The 17,501-nt window shown below is 35.8% G+C and overlaps 1 protein-coding gene across 2 annotated transcripts in view; it reads right to left on the bottom strand.

The window, feature by feature from the left end:
- The window catches only part of VTA1 (vesicle trafficking 1), a 66,991-nt gene extending 50,171 nt beyond the window's left edge, over positions 1–16,820 (bottom strand). Inside the window, exon 1 of one of the 2 annotated variants that reach the window (XM_041745208.1) lies at positions 16,670–16,820. In XM_041745208.1, the coding sequence (XP_041601142.1) occupies positions 16,670–16,781 (112 nt within the window). In that variant the 5' untranslated portion in view covers positions 16,782–16,820. Of the gene's footprint in view, positions 1–16,285; positions 16,454–16,669 lie in introns of those variants that run through there. The other variant, XM_041745209.1, reaches the window with a different exon arrangement.
- Positions 16,821–17,501: the final 681 nt, after the last annotated feature.

Below are 17,501 nucleotides of genomic sequence, written 5' to 3'. Positions count from 1 at the left end.
TAATAAACACTTGTGGCAGAGACTACTAACTGCCTACCCACATTCTTTCTTCCTATCTTTTTTGCTAATGAGAGTCCTAATGATTAAGGGGGTTGTAATGTACCTATCCAAAATAGTACATTTTCCCAATATTCCTCAAAGCCAGATGTGGCCGTGTAACTAAGACTGGTACCGTGTTATCAGAAGTTCTTGGGAGAGAATACTGGAAGTCACCTTAAAGGGGAAATGACAGCAGAGGAAAGATCTTACTGTCGCTTTCCCTCTTCTCCTTCCTGCTGCCTAAAACAGAAATGGTATGACTGAAACACTAGTAAGACATCTTAGATCAGAAGGCAACCTTGGAAATGGTAATCATGCACTGGTTTCTAGATGTGAAATTGGAAAGTGCTTGGGTCCTGATAACTTCATGGAACTGGCACATGCTGGGGTACTGCCAACATCAGAGTTTGTTTTAAATGAGGGAGTAAGGCACCAACTCTAAACACAATTTCTTTTTCTTTCAACTTGAAATTATGCTTATTACAACAGGTGTCCAGTTCACTGGCATCTATTTCATTACAATTAGTCTTTTCTCCTTTAACTTCTCTCTGCAACCAACTTTGAATTTATAAGATATTCTTCTAGAACTTTACTGTTCTATCTCCTTCTACTCCTTAATCGTTTTTCTGTATTTCTTTGGCAAAAGGCACTCATTTACAAACCCATATGCCTTTCTCTATGCCTATATAGAGATCATGGCAGATTACTGCCATTATAAATATAATTATCAACCTGAAATGAGCTTCACTCTTGCCTTTCTAACCTCCCAAATGACTATTTCAAACACATGCCAATCTCTTTAAGATAACACCTCACCCTAAAATATGCACAGAAAATTTAATGGATGTTAATTAATTATTCACTACTTATACATACTATTGGCCAACATGATGTCATGATAATGTGAGGAAATACAGAACAGTTTTACTTTCCTACGATGTCTTTCTCCTATCTTCCTAACAGAGTAGTGAATACTATATGAATCCTACAATCCATGAAGTGTAGGTTGTAGAATGTGGTTGGTGAACCAAGTTTAGGAATAATTGGCTATTCGGCATAGACAGAAAAAATGAGGTTGATTCCTATGTTCACATTGGCTTTAGTGGCAGCCATCCAGGACTTAACCATTAAGCAAACATGCAGAAGTTAAATTGAGCAGTTTTCTTGTCATCATGAGAAAGTGATTTATTCATTTGTAAAAAGTACAACTCAGTTTTTATTACTTGTAACTATTTCTACTGTTGTTTACAATAAAAATGGAGAATATATGTATCTCCTTTGAGACAAAAATCAAATTATTCCCAATTCATATTACCACAGACATTATCCTACTTCACAACAAAAATTAAAATATCAGCTTCTATCCTTTAAAAGTTAACCTTTACTCAGATGGTTGGTTGTTACTTGAAATACAATGTAATGATAATATAGTTTATTGGTTTCACCTGCATTTTCTATCTTGGTTAGCACACGTACTTAAGTCTTTGCAATTACCAGGGCATTATTACATAATAACACCTTTAATTGAAGAACTGGGAAGAATCACCTCAGAATTGGAAATATTTGGATAAAACAGGTCTGGCTTTTACATTTTTGAGTATTTCATACAGTTTACTTCTTAAATAACAGTTTACTTCTTAAATACAGAAAATTATCTTGTGGTACATTTTTTAACATTAATAAAAGCAAAAAGACCTTAAATCTACTTGTGAAAATTAGCAAGTGCACCAGAAGATCTTTTTGCCATAAAGGATGAAAAAAGGAATTACTTTCACATAGAGCTTAAGACAACTAATTCATTGTAGCAGCAGCAGGATGATGAAAAATTAATGTCTAACATGGAAAATTACCTACTAAAACAGAATATGTAGCTAAAATCATCTATAAGAAAATATATTTGATTTATTTCAAGGAAATATGTTTATTTTTATGAATAAATATTATTGAAGATGAGTAATGAGGTACATTTGCAAAAGGATTAAATACTTTCCAACCTAACTGTAATTTAATGTGAGGCATTTAGGAGATAAACATTTAGTAATCCTGAAGGTATGTGTAATTCAAAGTTCCATAAAATCTAAACACTAACATTCTAACACATCCTTGCTTATACATGCGAACTATAAAACTACGAAATGCATGATAAAAACAAAAAAAATGATACATAAAGCAATTATGAAGAGTGACGCTTTGATAGGTTAAATTAACATGGCACTCAATTAGGAGTCATTATGATACATACTGTTTAAAAGATTTTATGCCAATAAATAGAATATACTACTCTATTCATAAGTATATTGTCAATACTTGATACATGGTTAGTATTAGCTTTTATGAAGGCATTTCTGAGCCAAAGATAAAAAGGAAAGTACGAACGAGTACCTACTAATAAAAGGTATTTACTTTGCTTATTCCTTCACTAAAAAAATATTTTTGGAGCTCCTGTCATAATATAGTAGCTTTAAGAAAAAGTGAGCTACTCCTGAATTCTTACGAAAAGATTGCGCTGGCAAAGAGCAAAAACTAAGTGACTACTTGATTACTAAAATGAGACCAGATTCTAATCCTGGCCATGATGGAGTAACTAGACTTGACATTCCACCATAAACAACAAAAAACTAGACAAAATATATGAACCATTTTTTCACAAATGGCAACAGATGGAAAGACCATGACACCTGGAGAAAAAACAAATGAGATGACTCCACCAATGATCAGTCCAGCATTCTTCCAGGAAACACATTCTAAACTAAGGAGTGGGGAGAGGGAGCCCTAAGCAGAATACAGTCTAGTAGAGTTGAGAAAACAGACTAAAGCTCAGATGACTGAAATAGCTCTAAGTGGAGGGGCAGAGTTCCGAAGATGTGAAGCCACGCAGAAAAGAATCCTAGAAATCTGTACTGGGATAAACTTGAGGCTAAACTGAATACTAGGATGTGCATATGTAGATGAAAACCACAAAGTCAAGAAAAAAAAAAAAAACAAGATCTGCAGAAACTGTGAGCTGGATCATCCCTAAAGCACATTTTCAAAGCTGGGATGCATTCAAGTTCCAAAAAGGATGGAGAATCCTAAATGCTTACCCAAGATATTTAGTAGAGACCTCACATGGGATACCCTTTGGTAGTAGGATCATCCGGTCCTTAGAACTACTTTAGACTTGCCCCCAAACTAAAAACAAAGACACAAACATATCATACTTAACTGCATCTAACTTAATTGTTGGCCAGATCAAATCTGTTCAAAGGCCATAATTAACCAGACATTCAAGAACTTAAACTTCATATGTCCTGCAACTAATCCAAAGTTACTACAGGTGGCAAGAAGCAGGAAATATGAACAGCCCAATTAAGATTGAGCAATGACAAAACAACAGAAAAAGCAGACATTGATATTAAATTACTGGGAAATCATGATGAAGTATTTAATGGAAACTATGAATAAAATGAGGAGAGAAACAAGACATGCACAAATGAACACAAATGGAATGTCTGGATGAAAAATATCTGAAATGAAAAATCTGCTGGACAGAATTAATAGTAGTTGAGACATCACAGAAGATTAAATGAACTCAGAACACAGCAATAGAAACTACTTGAGAGGTAAAAAGGATTGAAAAGAAAAAGAAACAGAAAACCAGAGTCTCAGTGAATTAGGAAAAAACACCAAGTGTTCTAACATATGCGTAACTGGATTCTGCAAAGAGGATAGGTGGGGAGGTGTGGCACAAAAAAAAAAAAAAAAAGAAAGAAAGAAGGAAAGAAGGAAAGAAGAAGGAAGGAAGGAAAGAAAGAAAGAAAGAAAGAAAGTAAGTTCTGATGAAAACAAACTGAAAAGTTAAAATTCCTTATCCAGCAAAACTATCTTTCAAAAATAAATATGAAATAAAAGCTTGTTTCACACAATAGAAACAAAAAGAATACACCTGCAGCAAGCCTGCATAAGAAATGATAAAACTTTTCAACAGGAAAGAAAATGATACCAGATTTAAAAGTTGGATCTAAGGAGAGGAGTAGCAAGTGCTGAAAATGGTAATTATGTGGGACAATATTTCAAAATTTTATTTCCTCATTTTATAAATTTCTTTTAAAAAATGACAACTAAAGAAATTAAAATATAGTGTAGGGTTAATGACATATTTATAAGTAAAACATGCAACCACTTTAGCCAAAGGACTGGAGAAGGAAAAAAGAAAAAAGTAAAGTTCTTACCTTGAATGTGAGGCGGTATATCATATGATAGTAGGCTATGATAAGGTTAGTAAACACTAGAGCAATCGCTAAAAAAATAAAACAAAGGGGAATATAATAAACCCCTAGTGGAGACACAATAGAATCCAAAGTGCTTCCAAAGAGAAGCAGTAACTAAGGTTTAAAAAAAAAAATCTAACCAAAAAACCTTGAGAACCCACAGAAAAATAAATGATAAATTGAATGAAAACAGGAATTTAAGCAATGAAACCTCTTTTGAATTATAATGCACTGCTCAAGAGTTAGTTTTCACTCTGAACATCAAACATAACTGTCATAAAAATGAAACTTACAAAGATGCTTAAAACTTGCCTGGGTGCCAAACAAAGACAATGACAGTTAAGGCCGAATTACTTGACACCACTGACCCCTCCCTTTAACTTCAGGGACAGGCTGAGAGTCTAAAAACTGATTTACTTCACTCAAAAAAAGGAGTAACTATTAAAATGACCACTTTTTACAAAATAAAATTCATGTTAGCAGCATGTCTACAAAAACAAACATATGGTAAATAAATTGAATGTTAATGGATAAACCAGGTATCCAACTTTGTGTGTTTTCATTATTAACCTGTCATTGCTACAGTAAAGTATACTGAGTCAGCCTATAATAAAAAATAAGTATTTAAACAACAGGACTATGGGCTTCAATTAATCACACAGATTCAGAAATCAGTAAAAAAGGAGAAAAAATGTCTCATTTTTACTGGTTTGGGTAGTATGTCTCACTGGCACTAAAAGATCCAATCCCTGCATGATTAACAACAGAAAAATTAGGCAACTGATTATTAATCCTAAAATCCATCATACTTAACACATCAGTTTAAAAAATCCAATATTATTCAGTACACTAAATTAAATTTTTACTCCTGTAACATCTCAGAATTGAAACATCCATACGTATTTACAACTTCCTGAACGAGTGTATTTAATTTTCCTGTAAACAAATTACTCTGAAAGCACACTTACACACTTTCACTGAATGTCTGTTAATTATACACCGTCACCCCCTAGAGGAAACTTTAAAAAATCACACTTGAAACTATGCTTAACTACTTAACTAAAATTCAAGGGAAGGAATATTTATGGGTTTAACTTTATCCATAACACCAAATCTGAAAGAATCAAAATATTTACCATATGGTGTTCACATTTAGTAGAGACTCAAAAATTTTCTGGCTTCATTAAAGGGGGAGCAAAAAAAGAAACACATGTTGCTCAGTTAATGTTAATAACATCAAGCCTGTCCTCCATTTCTACTCTCCACTTATTAGAAATCTCCCAGATTACTGCATTGCCTTTCTGCCCTCCTTCCATTTTTCACCAGTATGACTAGGCCCTTTACTCTCACTCATTCACTCCATAACTAGTTTTCTAATTACTACCTGCTATCAACAATTTTACATATAACTATTTCTCATCTAGCATGCCATTCAGTTCCTGGTTCTATCACTTACTAATAGAAGAACTGGAATTATTGTGGGGTTCAAATCAGATATCCTGAAAGAAAGCAAATGGGAAGAGCTACAAGAATGTTAATTGTCTTCTTTATTCAGTGACAACCCTGTGTCCCTAGTTCCCTTTAGGGAACAGAACACTGATGCCTTAAAATCCTGGTCAATTTAACAAACATTTTTTGAGCACGTTTTCTTTTTTTATGTAAATATCTTTAGTGGCCTAGCACTGGGAGGCACAGTAAATAAATTAAAAAGCACCCACAAGGGTGCAAGCCTGAAGTTTAAACCCTGAAAGGACAATTAGATAAATGAAAAGCAATTAATGTAAGGCACACAAGACACAAAGAGAACACAGAAAAAAAGCACCTTAGGAAGTTTAGGAGGTCTCCCTGAAAAAGTGACATTCAAGCTAGTGCCTAAGGATAAAATCCAATGTGTTGGGAGAACGAAAGAGTTGTGAAGCCAGAGGGGAATACAATGTTGGAAGGCTTTGAAGACAACAGAAAATGAGAAAGGTTCAGGAAACAGATTAAAATTCACCTTGATTAGAACTGCTAAAGGGGCATCTTGGGTGGCTCAGTCAGTCAAGTGGCTGACTCTTGACTTCTGCTCAGGTCATGATCTCAGGGTCAAGGGATTGAGAGCTCCACACTGGGCTCCCTGCTCAGTGGGGACTCTGCTTGTCTCCCTCTCCCTCTGCTTTCTGTCTCTCCTTCAAGTAAATTAATCAATCTTTAGGGATAAAAAAACAAAACAAAACAAAAAACCTGCTAAAGATGATTCAAGTTCAAATCACTAAGAGCACTCATATATGGAGCTACTATATAGGTGGCTTTCAAAAATGAATTTGTCTTTAATAAATGCTTTGTTTTTAAACTTATGGTATGGAAAAAAAAACAAACCTATGGTATGGAACATGTTCACTTATAGAACAGAAAATAAACAAAAAAAAAAAAAAAAAAAAAAATAAAAAATAAAAATAAAAAACAAAAAAAAAAAAAAAAAGAACAGAAAATAAACAAAAAATACAGAAGAAAAACTCACCTTGAACCTAAATGTTACAATCTCTTTCTCCAGATATACACACAATAAAACCTCAATTCATATTGTGTGTGTGTGTATATATATATATTATATATATACACACATATATATATAATTTTATATCCTGCTTTTTCATATAAACTTCTTCCCATGTTACGAGATGCTCTGTAATCTTAACTGATTATATTACCTTCCACCCAGTAAAAGTGCCATAACGAACCATTTCCACAATGACATGTATTTTGGTTGTTTTGCATTTTTCACAAATGTATAATCATCCAGAGGACTCCACATAAAGCTCTCAATATATTTGTGATTATTTCCTAAGCACAAGCTTTCTAAAACCAAAATTACTGAATTACAAATATTTTACAATTCCATTCATTCTGCCAAAATGCTTTCCAAAACTTTGTACCAACTCACAAGGCCTTGTCAATGGGAATTTCACCATATAATCATCTGCACTGAGTTACAATTTTACAGCCAAAACAAGTGATTTTAATTTATATTACTAATTAAGCTCAATGTTAATAATTAGCATTCCTTCCTTTAGTAGTCATACATACATGTTCTTTATCCATTTATCTATGGGGAGCTTAGTTTTTATGAAAGTTTTATATGAGTGTTTTATGCCAGCCCTCTGTCTCATCTACTGGAAAAATTTTTTTCCCTTGCAATGTTTTTTAAATTAATTATACTGTTGGTGTCATGCAGAACTTCTAAATGTTGATACTCAACGTTATTATTCTTTTACTTCTTTTCCTTTTTAAACTAAGCATTTAAAGCAGATCTTTCTAGTGGCTAAAGAGCTTACCTGTTTGAAGTAGAAACTAGGAAGCTCTGTCAGTAGTTTGGGTAGAGGATGAGGATATGATATACCAAAGAAACTTGGGGAGATAAGTAAAATTTTAAAAACTTACTGACTGACTGATTGTGAGAGATACGAGGGAAGCGAGAAAAGGTTAACTTTGTAATTTGGGGCATCTGGGTGGCTCAGGTATCCAACTATTGGGCTCAGGTCCTGATCTCAGGGTTGTGGGGAGTCTGCTTCCCTCTCTCTCCCACCCCCTGCCACACCCTCCCCTCACACTCTCTAATAAACCAATAAATCTCTTTAAAAATTTGTAATTTCCAGCTAACACATTTGTAAATCTGACAGAAATGGGAAATATCCCAGAAAACTTTAACATATCAATACTGGTTGAAACAAAAAATATTTCAAATTGAATAAATTAAGTAAATAATCCCCTCCCACCAACAGCACAAAGTTCTGCTTATTTATTTATTTATTTATTTATTTATTTATTTATTTCAGACATAGAGAGGCAGAGACACAGGTGGAGGGAAAAGCAGGCTCTATGCAGGGAGCCTAGTGCAGGACTCGATCCCGGGACCCCAGGATCACGCCCTGGGCCAAAGGCAGGCACTAAACCGCTGAACCACCCAGGGATCCCACTTTTTTATTATTTTTTAAAGATTTTATCTATTTGACAGAGAGCACAATCGGAGTGGGAGGAAGCAGCAGGCACAGGGAGAAGGAGAAGCAGGCTCTCCTCTGAGCAGAGAGCCCAATGATGGGCTCTATCCCAGACACAGGACCCAAGCTAAAGGCAGACACCCACTGACTGCGCCACCCAGAAGCCTCTCAATTACTTTTCCTTAAGGTAAAGAAAGAGATAAACCTACTGTGTTTTAATCCACATCAGATACAAGGACTATCTTAATGATATTTAGTAAAGTAGCATGACATCGTTTTGTTACTAAAAATCTAACAATGATAATACTTAAAAAAAATTAAAAGGCTGAATCAGTATTACTTAGGAACTCTTCTTAGGAGAGAAAAACAGAACAAACAGACTAGGATGTTAAGAAAAATACACAATAAAATACAAAGACCTGACACCAACAGCATGATATTAAGAAAAGAAAAGCTGGGTGCACCTGGGTGGCTCAGTGGTTGAGCATCTGCCTTTGACTTAGGTTGTGATCCTGGGGTCCTGGGCTCCCTACAGGAAGCCTGCTTTCTCCCTCTACCTATACCTCTACCTCTCTGTGTCTCTCATGAATAAATAAATAAAATCTTTTAAAAAAGAAAAGAAAACCATAAACTGGGCACAATCAAAATTAAAACTTTGTGAGACCCTGTTATGAAGACAAAAGAGAAACTACAGACTGGGAGAAAATACTTGAAAACATGTATCTCAACAAGGACTAGTAACTACATTAAGAACTCTCAAAACCAAATAAAGGCAAAAGGGCGGAGGGGCAAAACCAGACATTTTGCTGAAGGTGATACACAGTTAATAAGCACAAGAAAAAATATTAATTTCAGTAGCCATCAGGTAAATAAAAATTAAAGCCACGATATTAACATAAGTATTAGAACTTTTTAAAATAAAAAAGAGTGTGGGATCCCTGGGTGGCGCAGCGGTTTAGCGCCTGCCTTTGGCCCAGGGCGCGATCCTGGAGACCCGGGATCAAATCCCACATCAGACTCCCGGTGCATGGAGCCTGCTTCTCCCTCTGCCTGTGTCTCTGCCTCTCTCTCTCTCTCTGTGTGACTATCAAAAATAAAAAAAATATATTTAAAAAAATAAAATAAAATAAAAAAGAGTGAAACACCAAATACTAAATGATAATATGGAGAAACTGAGTCACTCATCACTCATGTTGCTGACTGAAATGTTTAATGGTACAGCCAATCCTTTTAAAAACAGTTTGCCAATTTCTTATAAAATAAACACTATGAAGGTAGGGAGCTCTGTGTAGACTCTCCTAACAGTACTAATCCCATTTATGAGGGCTCCACCCTTATGGCTTAATCATCTCCCAAAGGCTCACCTACTACTTTACTACTCATCACTTTTGAGGATTAGGATTTCAACATTAATGGGGAGGGAGAAGGCAAATATTCAGACCAAAGCACAAGCCAAATGTCCTTCAATGGCTGAATTGTCACTCTGATACATACATACCAAGGGATACTACTGAGCATTAAAAAAGAAACAAACTATTGTTACATTATCAATGTATCAACTTAGATGACTTTCCAGGCAATTATTACTTGCTGAGTGGAAAAAAAGTCAATTCCAAAAGGGTATGAAATGTATGATTTCATTAACATGGTATTTTTTTAAGTGATATAATTTTAGAAATGGAGACTAGGTTAGTGGCTACCAGGGGACAGGGGTGCAGTAGCATTGAGGAGATAGAGGTGTGGCTACAAGAAAGTAAGGAGGGTTTCTTAGGCAACTGTTGTCTATTTTGACTGGTGATATAGGAACCTATACCTGACCAACTGTTTAGAACTAAATTAACACACACACACACACACACACACACACACACACACACACACAGGAATACACATAAGACTGAGGAAGCCTGAGTAAGATTGGTGGATTTTTGTCAGTGTCAGTATACTGACATAATAGTATAGTTTTGCAAGTTATTACAACTCTAAGACATGGGTTAAAAGGCAGAGGATCATTAATTCTGACAAATGCATGTGGATTTAGAATTACCTCAAAATAAAAAGTTTAATTAAAAAAAAAAACCAAACAAACAGGATTCTTACCAGGAAATGGAGGAGTGTTTCAAATAAGAGGACATTTACTATTTTATTATGCACTACATTAATAAATTCAAAGAAGCAAGCATAAGCATATTAGCACTTGTACAAATAGTAAAAAAAAAAAAAAGTAATTTATCTATAGCACTCCAAATACATTTCTGATTTAAAAAGAAAACAAAAGACCAAACAGAAAAGAATACAGAAATATTAAGGTAATAATTTAAAAAATGATAAAACACTAGAGTATTCACCCTAAGACTAGAGAGAAATCATTTTTAGAAATAATACTGAAATGGAGGAGGCACACACAGTGGGTATGTCCTATGAGAACATACCTATGGCAATCTAAAACATAGTAAGTTATAAAATCCAGAACATTGGAATTCTTTCCATTACATTCCATTACTGTAATTAGAACCTGTTAAAAGCCATAAATTACCATAGCTACTATAAAGTTCATTTATTCAATCACCAGACAAAATTTGCACACATCCATCACGTCTTAGGCACTATCTTAAGAGTTAGAGATTCAAAGATCAACGTAAGACATACTTCTTGCTCTCACAGAGCTTACACTCTAGGGAAATATTAATAACATTTATAGAGATGGCATTTATTAAATATTTATAAATGTCAGTTCTGTATCCAGTGGTGAGAGAAAATAAGACAGTTAATTCCTGTCCTCTGGGAGAATCCAAAAGATCAAAAAGGTAAACAGGTGTTTCTAACACAATGTAACTCAGATGAGGGGCACACAGGAACAGCTTCTAGACAACCCTTAGCAGGTAATGGAAAGCAGCTTGCAAAAAGTGTAATTTGTACTGAATCAGTAAGTTAGCCAGGTTCAGAGGAAGTCAGAGATTCCAGGCAATGAACAGCATATAGCTCCAGAAGTAAAAATGAATAATGGAGCTTTACACCAGTCAGCAAGTACTTCAGCATAATAATCTTGATTTTTTTTTCTCATCAAAAATTCTTTGCTCTAGGAATTTAGAAAACTGTTTGCACTAAGATTATAGAAATGTTTCCCTTCACCCATTTTTAAGTTGGTATCTACCACTTTTCATCAGATGGTTAAGCAAGTATAGAAGATGCAATTTCTGTATATGAAATAGACATCTAAAAATTGTATCACTTTCAACCGTATCATAACAATTTGATTATCATAATCTATTTTAGATCACATAAAGCTCTTTAAGAGTCAGAGATAATTCATTTTATTACTTTTTTTTAACCTTTTCCATTTACTTATCCTATAGAATTATATTATAAAAGAATGTATTTGTATGCTCGAAAAGTTCTAACTTGATTATCATATTTCTCTGCAACAAAAAAGGCATTAAAATTGAAATCTAAATTTATCAAAATTTCCTGTGAGATAAGATGCTAAGTATTAAAATTTTTCCTATGGATTTCCTCTAAGTTTTAAAATTATGTGATTACTGTAATGTGTAATTGATCAAAACAATGGCAACATTACATATTACAATACTCATTAAAAAGAAAAGGTAGGGCAGCCCGGGTGGCTCAGCAGTTTAGCACCACCTTCAGCCCAGGGCCTGATCCTGGAGAACCAGGGATCAAGTCCCACGTCGGGGTCCCTGCATGAAGCCCGCTTCTTCCTCCGCCTGTGGGTCTGCCTCTCTCTCTCTCTCTCTCTCTCTCTCTCTCTGTTGCTCATGAATAAATAAATAAAATCTTAAAAAAAATAAGAAGAAATAAAAAATAAAAAGAAAAGGTAAAATTTATTGGAAATGTACCTTATTATGAGCTAAACTGTGTACCTAGGAATCAATATGATTTACTATCATACAGAATCATTGTTTTTTTTTTCAATCATTGGTTTTATTCCCACTTTAATTTTTATAAATTTAACACAGGAGAAACTTGATTCACATAAAGCAGCAGATGAGAATGGAAGTTTCATCACAGCAAAATCACTGAATTCTTTGAATTCTTTCTGGGTTATTGGCTTAAAAGCATATAATCACTTATTATCAAATAATTATTTTTAATAATTCCTTAGCTGACATTTCATATAGGTCAGCCTCAAAATTTGTTTTAAAGCTAAAAAAGAATTTGTCACCCCATCATTAAAATCATTAATTTTTTTTAATTCTGTGAAGCATACAAAAAAAAAAATCTTACAAAGATTCATCATTTTCTTTTATGACACTAAGACAGGATTATTTTAAGACACTATGATAGGATTGGGAAAACTGAAATACTGTTCATTTCAACATCCTCTGGCAAAGAAAACAAAACAAAAAAATAAAACAAAACTCAAAACCAATTAAGATGTTTTTCCCTTATCACTTGTTGTAAAACATGTATTTCTGGGGGGAAAAAAAACCAAAAAAACAAAAAAACCACCTCAGAGGATTACGCTCATTTAGTTTGAGAACATCTACCATATAACATAAATGGCAAAACCTGCTGTTAATGCTAAGCCAGTCAGCCAGTGGAGGCTTACTTTCTCAGAAAATTATGACTTAATTTTCCAATTCAAACAAATATGTTAACCCATGTCCCCATTTGTCTCATCTCATCTGATTTCTAATTCCAAAATTTCACTCAACCACAGATCCTTATGTCACTTGGATTGAAACAAGGCACTACTCACTTCAGCATTTCTCTTTTGGTTTTGCTCTTATAACAGGAATTATATTCCTTATAATAGTGAATAAAGAATGAAAACGTTAAGTCATTTCATGAAAACTTTTTTACATTTTGTGAATTCAGAACGCTGCAATACTGGCCAGGTTTTAACATGAAGCTTTACCCTTAACAGATATATTTCTAAGTGTGAGACCTCTGAAAGAGACTTTTTCATTATGGTCCTTCCATGTCCTCGCCTCCACAACTAAAGCTTTTCACACCCTCTCCTACATGACCTGTACCAAACTGTTCCCCTGTCCACCCCTCTGGATAAAGTCCCAAAAGATCAAATAATGGCTACTAATATCTAAGGACGATTCTTCCTCTTCCCCCTTATAAAATGTTCTATCCTCATTCCCCAAATTAGAATGTTGCTTTTGACATCCTTTCTCATGCCCAGCATTTTAAATAAAAGCTTATTCTTTGCTCTGATGTTCTTCCACACAAGACAGGGAAGGACAGGAAGCTCTCCTTAACACCGTAATTAAGAGACTTCACTTCACCAGTAATTTAAATTGTCCCTTTTTTCTGGACACCCTGGAAGGTTTTTCACCTTCTTTCCCAGGGCAACACACCATAAAAATATTCATGATACATGAGAGTATGTCTTTCTTCTTTAAAGTAGAAGGGCAATTGTGAACAGGATGTGGGAAAAAAGAAGCAGTATACTACTTTGCTACCCTGATCAAAGGAGCTTTGTCAGAGAAGAAATACAGAGGTTGAGAATTGGGGAGATGATTCCTGTAGAATTTCTTGCATACCAAAGTTTGAAGAACACTGGCTGGTATGTGTAAAGCACAAAACACAAGAAGTCACACAATGAGCAGTCTTCTGCTACATAACAGAATCAGACCCACATATATAGCAGCTACAGGAATTATGAGATAACAAATATTAAATATTTTTAAAGTGTTTAAAGAAATAAGAGTGTTTAAAAGATAGTAACAAAAGGCTATCAGAAATGGCTAGGCTGATTTAAAAACAACAACAAAAAAAGAGAACATCCAGAAATAAAAAATGAAGCTAGAAACTCAATAAATGGATATATGAAGTAAACACAGACCTAAAGAAATTATACAATAGAATGCAGCACAGAGAGACAAAGGGATGCAAATCATGAAAACATTAAGAGACAAAAAAGGAGAAAAGTGCAGCCCGTCTAATGAAAACTTCAGAAGAAAATTCCTCTAGAGATAATAGTAGAGAATTTTCCAGAATTTATCAAAGACACCATCTATAAATCCGAACAAGAAAACAAATCAAGTCCTAGAAAATCAGAACATAAGTCATGAAAGTGATAAATTGGCTATATTTTAAATTAAGAACTTCTGAACATCAAAGGACTTCATAAATAGAGTGAAAAGTCAAACTATGAACTTGGAGAAGGCATTTGCAAAGCATGTAACAAATGAGCAGTATCTACATTGTTAAGAAAAAACAAACACTGAAATTTTAAAAATGGACAAAAGCAATAAATAGGTATTTCAAAGGAGAAATCACAAATAGTAATTAACATATGAAAAGATGCTCAACCTCATTAAGACTCAGTGAATTGCAAATTTAGCTTGAATTTCATGCTCATCAGATTGGCAAAAATTATAAAGTCTAATAACTTCAAATATGGTGAGTATCTTGGTGTTCATTTTATTATTCCTTAAACTGTATATACATATTGTACTGTTCTTTAATATGCACACATTTCATAGCAAAAATATTTTGTAAGTACCACTTGGATTTAGCAATGAAAACGTTTGTCCACAGCCCTGCTGAGAGCAGTTTCAGTGAAATAAAGGGCATGAAAAGCATGCTGCAATGAGCTGAAAAGGCTCTATGAGATAAGGAGGTAAAGACAACACCGACAACTATTTCAAGCTAACCTTGAAGTTAGGCAGACAGGATTATAACTTTAGGAGAATGTCACAGTGAGAGCTTTTTAGTTTATTCTGTTTTTTAAATAAGGGAAACTGGGGCAAGTTTAGAAAGAAACAGCAAAAGGGAGAGGATGATGACACAAAATAAAAGTCCCTCGCTATTCACAAAGGTATATAATACTGAGCTCATGAATAGGAATTAGTTTCAGACAAGAACAAGGGTTCCTCCTTCATTGTAAGAAATTACCTCTTTGACCTACTGCTCTATCCACTGTAGTTACAATGGGCTCCTTGATCCTCCTTCAAGCCCCAGCCTTGTGACTTTTGCATATGTTATTCCCTCTACAGAGAATACTCTTTTCCAATGATGCAAAGCCTGCCTTTCATGCCTTTCAAGTCCTTGCTCAGCAGTGAACTCAGTGAAGCATTCCGAGTACCTTGAAAGTGTAATCCCCTCCTTACTCCCTGACACCTCATTCCTAGCACTCCCTATTCTTTTCCCCTGCTTTTTCTTCAAAACTTTCTAATATTCCATATAATATACTCATTTTACTGTTTAATCTCCAACCCCCCCCCTCCTCCCCACTTGTGTATAAGCTCCATGGATGGCAGGAACCGCCGCCACGGTGCCTGGTAATACTTGATACAGGAAGAAGCTCAATAAAGACAAGGTGAATACATGATTAATAGCCCCTACTTGAGGAACTGGAAAAACAAATATGGAAATAATACCGTATGATTTGAACAAAACGAGGTTCAGCCTAAAGATAATCAACTTACTGCCTGTAAGAAGGGGTTACATCTGACTTCGATCTTGAATCATGAGGCGTTTGACAAGTGGGAAAAAAATAGTAGACATTCCAAGAAACTGAAGAACAGGGAGGTTTGAAAGGGCTTTGTACACTTGAGAAATGAGAATGGGGTACTGGAGTATGACCAGATTTTAGTGAACCTTACAATATTCGCAACGGAAGACACATTATATTGAATTTTTCGATGCTAACAACCCTTTACAGAACATTACAGATGCTTGGTCACTTGTTTATTTGCAGTCAAGTTTAAAGTTTACATAAAATCGCTGGACTTTTTGCAAAGGAAAAAGTTTGAACAACCTAATCTGTTCTCCATCATCTGTGGACTCTATGTCTCATCATCAACCAAAGTGACAGTATTTCTACCAAATGTCTCCACTCCGAGTATCACTCAACGAAGACAAAAAAATTTTCACTGGTGGGAAAATGGCCAAATCCAAGTGCTAAGTTTCGTAGCAACTACTATTTATGAGTTTTTTGATGGGCGTGCATGTTGCTACAATTAATCTGCACTTATTACTAGTTTTCAATTTAGTCTCCCTTCCTTTCGTCCACATCTTTACTGTCTTGGGGACACTCACCTTCGTTTCAGCCCCAACACAATGACTGAATTACCCAGGTTATTGTCGAGACAGGAGCCTCTCTCGAGAACACACGGAAAACCTTAATTAAGATTGTGTGAGCTCAGGAGCCCATGTGCCAGTTTAGGAAGTTAAGCACAAGACTAGGAGGCGGCGAACACCAACTGTTCTTTCTACGTTTCGCTACTCTGGGGTTTGCGAGGGGGCGGAGAGCAGCCGAGGTGGGGCGATTCCTGAAAAGGGCGGGCCCCACAGTGTTCCCAGGGCAGGCGAGAGGTCAAAGCTCAGGTCTAAAGCTGGAGGGGCGGGGCCTGGCTTAAAAACAGGGGGTGGTGCGTGGGCCCTGGAGGGTAAGGAGGGGCACGGCGACTCGGAAAGACTCACAGTAATAAGCCACCACAGGGTCCCGCTTGTCATGCTCCTGAGCCGTCCGCAGATGATGCTGTATGCTCTTAAACTGGGGGGGGAGTGGGGGCAGCGGAGCAAGCGCGGCCATCTCTATTCCAGGAATCACCACTTCCTACTCGCGCGCCACCGGTACTTCCGCTTCCGTCTGGTAGGTCGCGCGCAAGAACGCGAAGGCAAGTCCCGCCCACTTTCCCGTTGCTAAGCGACAGCAAGTCAACGACGGGCTGCCGGCAGGGACAAGCTCAGTCAGTGTACCTGGCTCTCGGCGGTTAGAACCCAGAGAAGGCTGAGCGGCTCTGCGGCTGTGCGGCTGGTGGCATCAGCGCTCTCTGCTGGCTGCGGGGGGCAGGGAAAAGAGTTTTTGTTTTACTTGGTAGCGCCCTTCTTGCCTTTTTTTCCCGTTTCTTCTTCCTTCCTTCTTTCCTCCTTCCTTCCTTCCTCCCTTTCAGCGAAATGTTTGTTGATTGGGAGGAAGAGTAAAGGTGTGAATTGCCTTTGACATCTTTCCGAAATCATCACTTCCAGTTTCTCAGATTATCTTAATAGCATCCTTAGAAGCCTTACTGATTTTGGAAGCTTTAAATTCAGTAGTTGTGGAAGATGAAAGATGGTGTGTTGAGATTTTTATATTGGATTCTTCTATCTTGACATACTGGATAAAATAACCAGAATTTTTTCAAATACTAAGCACATTAGGCTTAAAGCAAAATGAATTTTTGTTCGAACTGGATAGGCATACACTAGTGAATGAGAAACCTGAAGATCATTTATTTCAGGAGAATGATCAATAATTTGCCCAGTATTTGAC

Source organism: Vulpes lagopus, chromosome 2 (assembly GCF_018345385.1).
Source record: "Vulpes lagopus strain Blue_001 chromosome 2, ASM1834538v1, whole genome shotgun sequence".
NCBI lineage: Eukaryota > Metazoa > Chordata > Mammalia > Carnivora > Canidae > Vulpes > Vulpes lagopus.
Note: the sequence above shows the minus strand (reverse complement) of the source record. Positions and strands in the feature narration are given on the sequence as shown.